We start from the raw sequence: 7833 nt of genomic DNA, 5'->3' as shown, positions 1-7833 counted from the left end.
GTTAGTAGCCTTTAGTTGTCTTTGTAGTCTCAGAGCGAGTAGACCCTGAGCTGTCTCGCAGTAAGCCGCTTTAGTTGTATTCCCGCAGTCAGCCAGTGGGGAAATCCAAGTGATCTGATTGTGATCTGCCAGTCTAGTCCAGGCTGTCGCTGTGTTCAGGCTAAAGCTCTCACTGTCTCCCGGTTACCGGGGCAAATTCCTAGCAGGCTGTGTCTCTACATTCTCTCCTGCGGAGTAAGTGCTGAAAAGTACCTTACAGTTCCGAGCCCGAGTTGTCTCCCCGGTGCACGGTTGGAGCGGTCTCAAGTAGAGATCAGGAGCTGTCTTTTGCAGTGTCTCCGGTGCACGGCTGGAGCGGTCTCTAGTACTGATCAGGAGCTGTCTCTCACAGTGTCTTAGGTGCCGGATCCGTCTCATGCAGCGGATATAGTGTAGATCAGGAGCTGTCACTCGTAGCGTCTCCGCATATGAGGAGTTCCTGTAACCTTCTGGAGCAGTCGTTATCTCTCCGGTCCCGGTAGCCGGTGCCCGAACCTCTGATGTCTGTGGATGATGCGGGCTGTTCTAGAGGAGCTGGGGATCCGGGCGCTGCTGTTCGGGGTTTTTGTGTAAGTACTAAGACCCCTTGCTTGCCCATGCATGCCACAATATAACCCCACATCCTCCATGAGGCATTAGAGTAACTTGTGTGAATGCCCCATATGTGTATTTGTCATAATGGCACTCTCTGTTGTATGTATTGTAAAAGTGTGCATGCCTAATTACACAGAGACACCATGCAGAATACATGTAACAGTATTTGTGTGTGATATGCTTATTTATATAATAAATACCTGAACCCAATATGTATTCATTAAATGAAATAAATCTTACGTAATCCACAAGTAACTCAAGTTACCTAATTGTGTATGTGTCGCTATAATTGTGTAGGGTTATCAAACAGTAGTTACAATTTGCTACATGCAGTAAGTGTATATGGTGGTTATCATCCACGGTGCCTGATACACAAGTCTTAAGACATTACATAAAGCTCTTATCTCCTTTGAGCTCCTATGAGCTGAGTATGATCTTGATAAAGGCTTTTCTTTCACCCATAACGTATTATTGTCTATAGGCATTTTTACTCTGAATTCAAACACCAGTTTCCTCTTTTCTTGCACTTTTTACTTTTCAGATCCTCAAATGATTTTGTTGGAAATTCCATTTATTTCTCATTACTGGAGTAGCTTCATGGTCCTTATCTTCTGACCTGTGCTTAGGTAGTCCATGACATTGATATTCCACAGGTTGCAGGTTCCCCAATGATTTGTTAACCTACACCTAACACTACAAAAGATTTTCATTTTGTGCTGTGTTTGTGTGATATTTTACAAATGACTCGGGCTTATTGGTTGTTGAACTGTAACATGTATTGTCTTCCCTGTTTGGAATCAGTTAAATTGTTAATATTACCTAATAAGAACTAAATTAGTTTATTGATCTCATGACGTTACCATGAAGTCTACCCTATTTAAGTGAAGAAGCTTCCATGGTCAAGATATGTTTACCAATTTCCATCCTCTGGTTAACTTAATTAGAGTGTGGTGTTACTATGTAGTATATACATAATTAAAGTGAATTAATGCAGGCACCCCAGCTAGTCTATCTACAAAATAGTCTACAAAATACATGTTGCTGGAATCTGTTTCTCTTAACATTTCTGTCTTGATGTTGGGTCAACATCACCTTCATGAAGCTTTCACCAATCTACTATTATTCTTATTATGCTCAGACTGCTTAAGTGTAATAAAATATATTTCTTACAAAGTCTATGTTGCCAGAGGCTGCATGACCCTGGGTACTGTAGTCATTTATCTTTACAAATAACCTACATCATTTTTTACAAATAGGTCTACCATTAAATCATGTTTTGCAAATTTTGCCTTGCAATTCTCTTTCCTCTCTTTAGTCCGGATTACCATTTGTTCATTATATAAATTATATAATCATTGTATAGGTTTAAAACTGAACAGCAATGTGTTTTATCAATAAGCTTGGTTTTAACAAAGATAATTAAAGTTGATATAATTTTTACACCCTATGTGTTCCATTATAAGGGGTTGACCAGGTGGCTCATTTAACTGGGGATATTTATAAGACAGGGCTATGGTTACCTTGATACAGTTCTACTGTACAGATTATTTATAGACATTTGGGTTAACGGTGGACCATCCTGTCTCATACATTTGCATTTCATATTTGCCACAAACATAGATATGTTAATTAGAACCAGTTTTTCTAGCAACTTAAGATAAATCAAACAGGAGCAACTGCCATTTTTCTCCAGAGGGTCAGTCCTCAAGAATCCTTTTCCTCTGATCATTTTTTCTGTTACACATGTGGCTCAGTGAAACACAGCTGTGACCAGGGCTCTGATGAAACCTTGGCTGTAGAATCCCCAATCAGACATCTTGCTCTATAATGTAGAATTGTTTTCAGATTTAATATTCTAATTTTGTTGCCAAATACTCTAGACCAGGGGTGTACAGCTCCAGACATCAAAAGCCACAAACAGAGCAGAGGTTCTGTGTATTCTTGCCTAAAAACAAATAGTTTAATTGATTTTTAATTGAGATGCCTATGTGCCAGCTGTGATATCCAAAAAACAGTGACTTGTTTTCAGCCCACGACGACTGGAGTTGCGCACCTCTGCTTGTAGACTATCTGCAGGCTTTTTAGGTGGACATTGGATCTCTTAAAGGTGGCCTTACTGTGGTCAAGCTGGCATGATCACATCCTGGACCCTGAGTAGTAGAATTAAGCACTGGTAATGATCTGCAGCATCATCACTAACAAAAATGTTTGTGCGTCTGAATGAAGCTTGATGTATGTGCCCTTAACCCATGTGGCCATAAAATTGTTTAATTGCACTAGCTCCGCTGGTATAATTGTTGTAATATGGGTCCTGGACACATAGCACTTCCATCTGCTTCCTATGGGCAAGCCCTGTCACAAAAACTGCTACAGACTCCAATAAGCTTAGAACATGTGTTATGTCTTCGCATAATGGGTGCTGTTGTCAACAGTGGCTAGTGTTTCTTACGGTTGTCCCTGCCAAATAATAAAGGGGCTAATCACTCTTTGTGTTCTGGATATTATTATGAAGTGGCTATTGCCCTTCTTTCTGTTCTGATAAATAAGGAGCACTTACACTAACACGCACCCAGGCACTAACACGCACCCAGGCACTAACACGCACCCAGGCACTAACACGCACCCAGGCACTAACACGCACCCAGGCACTAACACGCACCCAGGCACTAACACGCACAAATGCTCACACACTAATATACCCAGACACACATTTTCTGTTTGCGTTTCATTGGGACTTGTTTCACTCTCTCACATGCTCACACATTCTTTCACAATATTTCTCTACTCTCTCTGTATCTACCCTTCTCCTTCTACATTACACTACTTCTTGTTCCTTGTTTCTTCTTTCTCCTGTCTTCTCTGGTGGTCTGTTTGTCCTGGTTCTCTGCAGCATTATCCCAGTCTGGTGTAGTAGATCCACAACTGGAAGAATGGGGGAAGCCTGTCCCAGCTTTGTGCGTGAAAGCATGAAAGCTCTTGTAGGTGGAGGTAGGGAGACGTTGAGAGAAAGTATGAGATTGTGTAAGAGAGTGAATGTGAATAAATGTGATGGCTTGTCTCTTATCAAATGAGGATGAACAGGCAAAATACTTGGCTCTTAACCTAGCACCAGCTATACTGTGAATCTATGTGGCTCCTTATCCACAAAAAATATAAAGTAGAAACAAAAAATTGGTGATTTGTGCGCTTAGTGATATTCCACCAAAATGCTGAGCTGATCTATTTTTATGCACTCGTTTTCTATATTTATTTTTGCTTACTTTGCTTTTACTTCTTACCTGGATCTTATGCTATGGATGCTGGATGCTGCATATTTTAAATGTAAGCTGCTGCTTTTTTTCTGGAATAAATGTGTTTTCTTCTATTTATATTCATATCATTTTCACATTTTGTGGAGTGTCACACTGGGAGACAAGAATAGCACCTCTATTGCCATTAAGGAGCCTATACATTTTCATCCATATGTGAGTGCATTATATAAGAGCACCTATTTACATTACTACACTGTGTATTTTATGTTTTTTTCTGTTTTATGTTTCTCCAAAGGATTGAAGTTTGACTACATCATTCATATACACCGATCAGCCATTACATTGTGACCACCTGCCTAATATTGTGTAGGTCCCCCTTTTGCCACCATAACAGCCCTGACCTCCCAGGGAATGGAGACACTAGACCTCTGAAGGTGTGCTGGGGTATCTGGCACCAAGATACCCTTAAGTCCTGTTGCGAGGTTGGGCCTGACCACTGAAGACCAGGAACATCCCACAAGGGCTATAGTTTTGGAGATGCTCTGACTTAGTCGTCTAGCCATCATAATTTGGCCCTTGTCAAAGTCACTCCGATTCTTACGTTTTGCCCAATTTTCTCGCTTTTAACATGTTAACTTTGAGAACAAGATGTTGCCTACTATATCCCATCCTAAGTGCTTGTACTTGTTTGTACTTTTTAATATTTGTAATTTTAACTCAATTTTCTTTCCTTTCAATATATTATATTTAAAAAATCTTAGTGCTAAAGTTGATTTTCATGTGTATCTCTGTGTATATTTTGTAAAAAGTTAAATGTGACATTTCCAGACAAACTTCAAGAAATGCCTGCAACATGGCTGAGTACTTTTGTAACATTGTAACTGACAGGTGTATTGAATATATTTAGGGACTATGAGCTGGCTGCTACTTAAAAACGGTTGGATTCTTCACTGCCATGCTTTGATTTCTAAAGAGCCTCGGGCATTTTACATTTTAGCCTTTTGTTCGGTTTCATCAGGAATCGCTTCTAATGCATCGCTATATATAACAAATTCACCTTTTGTGACTATGTGTATCCTCCAATATACATCCAGGTATCATGTTACTAAAGAGTAGATTTTTAATTTAATGTAAGAAAACGGGTCGACACAGGAACTGCAGGGAAAATTACAACCTTGACTTTCAATTTAAGCCTTTCAAATACTTTTTAAGACTACAATTCTCATCATAATTTCCATAATCAATACCTAACAATGGGATCCAGTTAGAAAGCGGCAGGGGGTCTCCCTCTTTTGCACATGTTCAATTAACCTTAGAAACAAAAAAAAACCCATGTTCCTGCTCTTCTCCATTGATTGGGTCTAATGCATAAGGACCAGGTGCATTGGGCCTCATAGCCAACAGACATCAGCAAAATAAGATCAATGAATTCTACTTTTTTAGAGTCCTCTAAACAGAAGGAAACACTGTTTCACATTTTGCATAACCTGTGTAATCGTTACCATCTAAATGTTTGTTCAGTCCTAGATCCAGTACGCAAAATGCATTACACTCTTTTTTAATAACTATTATTAAAAATAACCCCGCTTATATTTTTGTACAGAGGTTGGAGAGGTCATGAAAGTAAAGGAACAAATTGTTCGGGCTTTTTGCACATGCCTGGTGTCTGCTGATATTTAGTTTGACTCAATATTTGTGTAAAATCATTTTATATCTACATTAAGAAAAGCCTCGGAGAATTCTCCACCTCATTTACCCACTCCAATTACATGTTTGTTTTATTGTCGTTCTTGGTTGGAGTAAAATCTCTCTGCTGTTTGCATTGATTTCCTTTTTATTATGAGGTGGAAAATAAAATACATCTTCACGTGTCCAGTATCTTGCACTTGATGCAGACTTTTTTACCCATTTTCTCTGAGTGCATCATAAAACCTGTAAATCATAAACTGACATCACATACTCGTACAGCGTACACATCTTATAATAAAATATTATATAAGAATTCTGGTGCTGAAGGATACACACAGTAAACATTCTAGAATGGATAGATTGAGTGCATTCCAAAATGGCTGTAATTCTAGAATGGATAGAGTGCACTGTTGATTATATGAATCCAATAGATAGAAAATTACACTGAATAAAGAGCAGGGACTTTACTAGGTCTCCAAGAGATCCAGGGCTAGAGCCAATAGCAGAATTGATAGCAGTACTAGTCCACTTTGGTAGTGATCTCTGCGCACACTGCACACATATACTGTGTATGTATATATATATATATATATCTATATATATATGTAAATGGGTTAAGCCGTATTAGTCCAGTAGACATGATGTTAACAAAAAGTATTGCAGAGTATGCGGTGATACTTTTTTTATTGGACTAACATATTAGTCCATAATCCTTCTGATATCATAATTTTCTAACAATGCATGCTTGAACTATTGTATGTTTTTGGCATTATTTACATTTATCATTTAAAAAAATGAGTCAATTCTGTAATTGCCTAGGAATGACAACTCATGATTAATAGACGTATTTTTCAATTTTCACAGCATTATATCATTTAAAAGAAGTCTAACATCGAAACGAGATACATTTATTTGACATTACAAGTATGTTTACAATGTAAATTTATGGTTATCAAGGGCCCTGCTCTGAAATGTCCAAGTGTCCTGCCTCAAACAGCAGTTAGCCTACAGTTCAGAGATGCCGCTATGACATCACAAGATCCCGGAACATTTTAGGGTAGGCTACCTGGAGCACTGCCTCTTCTTGGCGAGTGACTTCATGAGGGGGTAATAAGAGTAATCTCAGAACTCTGTACACCCTCTACACCAGGGATAACCAGCAGGTAGCTATGAAGTTCCTGATAAGCTCCCGTGATGCTGAGTTGACTTTTTAAAAAGATATTCATACCATTTTCTATTACTTGGGTCATGTCAAAAATAAATGTAAAAAAAATATTGTGCTATATTTAAAACAGTTCTATTAGACAAACACTCTGACTCCTTATCATGCAGCCTGTGTCAAACAATACAATGGCTCATTGTTAATCACACAACACTCTAATTAATAAAAGTCCATTGAGGAAGGGGCTACATAACACTGCCATAAGTCTCCAAAATATCAAATGAATGACAACAACAATGGCCGCCTCCAGTCAGTCTAAAGTAGGTCTATTGCAACAAAGTGAGAAAAAAAGGTTTTGTCAACAACATTGTACACAGCGCTATATTTTCTGATCAAAGAGAAAATATTTGTTTTAATGGGGTTAAAGGATGACCTGAAAAGGCGAGAGTTGATTTAAATTAGACAACTGGTAAGAAATGATTCACTGGGATGCTCTAATTTCAACATCTTGGATCACTGCAAGAAGCTATTTTTTTCTTTATTATACTTTAATAAGTAGCCACTGGAGTTTTTACTAAAGCTCCAATGAGCTTAAGCAGCATTTTCATGGATCCTTTCTGCACTTTGTGTTCTGTGTTAAACTCTGTTGGAGATGTGTGTTAGACAGGACTGGATACTGCTCTGGGCATTATGGGTATAGTGGGTCCATTGTCTTGGTCTTTCCCAAGGGTGAGACTTGCCAACCTTCCCATTTAAAGAAAACGTTGATGGCTATAGCATTGCATCACACAGATTAAAGCATTGCGGTTATATGGAATAACATCTAGATTATCTTCATATTCCGTAGTCCATAGAATGGGTAACATCACACGTTATCTGTGTAGTGGATTACTCACATGAGCTGGCTAAGTGTGGTCATGTTGTGAAAAGCTATCATGCAGTACAAATTACGCCATAAAGAAATCGTCCACGCTTATGTTACTACAGTTGCTTTCTAGTTTTCCCAACATGGAATTGCTATTTAGTGGGGATAATTAGAATTGTCTAATTAAAGTCTTCCCTGGTAGCTTAGTCCTTAACAGGAGTTCATAATATACA

General features: G+C 38.6%; 1 protein-coding gene across 1 annotated transcript in view; it reads left to right on the top strand.

Moving 5' to 3' along the window:
• Positions 1 to 514: 514 nt before the first annotated feature.
• The window catches only part of PLPP4 (phospholipid phosphatase 4), a 32682-nt gene continuing 25363 nt past the window's right edge, over positions 515 to 7833 (top strand). Inside the window, exon 1 of the mRNA XM_053450267.1 lies at positions 515 to 608. Within this exon, the coding sequence (XP_053306242.1) occupies positions 550 to 608 (59 nt within the window). The 5' untranslated portion in view covers positions 515 to 549. The remainder of the gene's footprint in view (positions 609 to 7833) is intronic.

The sequence above is a fragment of the Spea bombifrons genome, chromosome 11, assembly GCF_027358695.1.
Source record: "Spea bombifrons isolate aSpeBom1 chromosome 11, aSpeBom1.2.pri, whole genome shotgun sequence".
In the NCBI taxonomy this organism is placed as follows: Eukaryota; Metazoa; Chordata; class Amphibia; order Anura; family Pelobatidae; genus Spea; species Spea bombifrons.
The sequence above is the reverse complement of the archived record's forward strand: the minus strand, read 5'-3'. Positions and strand labels throughout refer to the sequence as shown.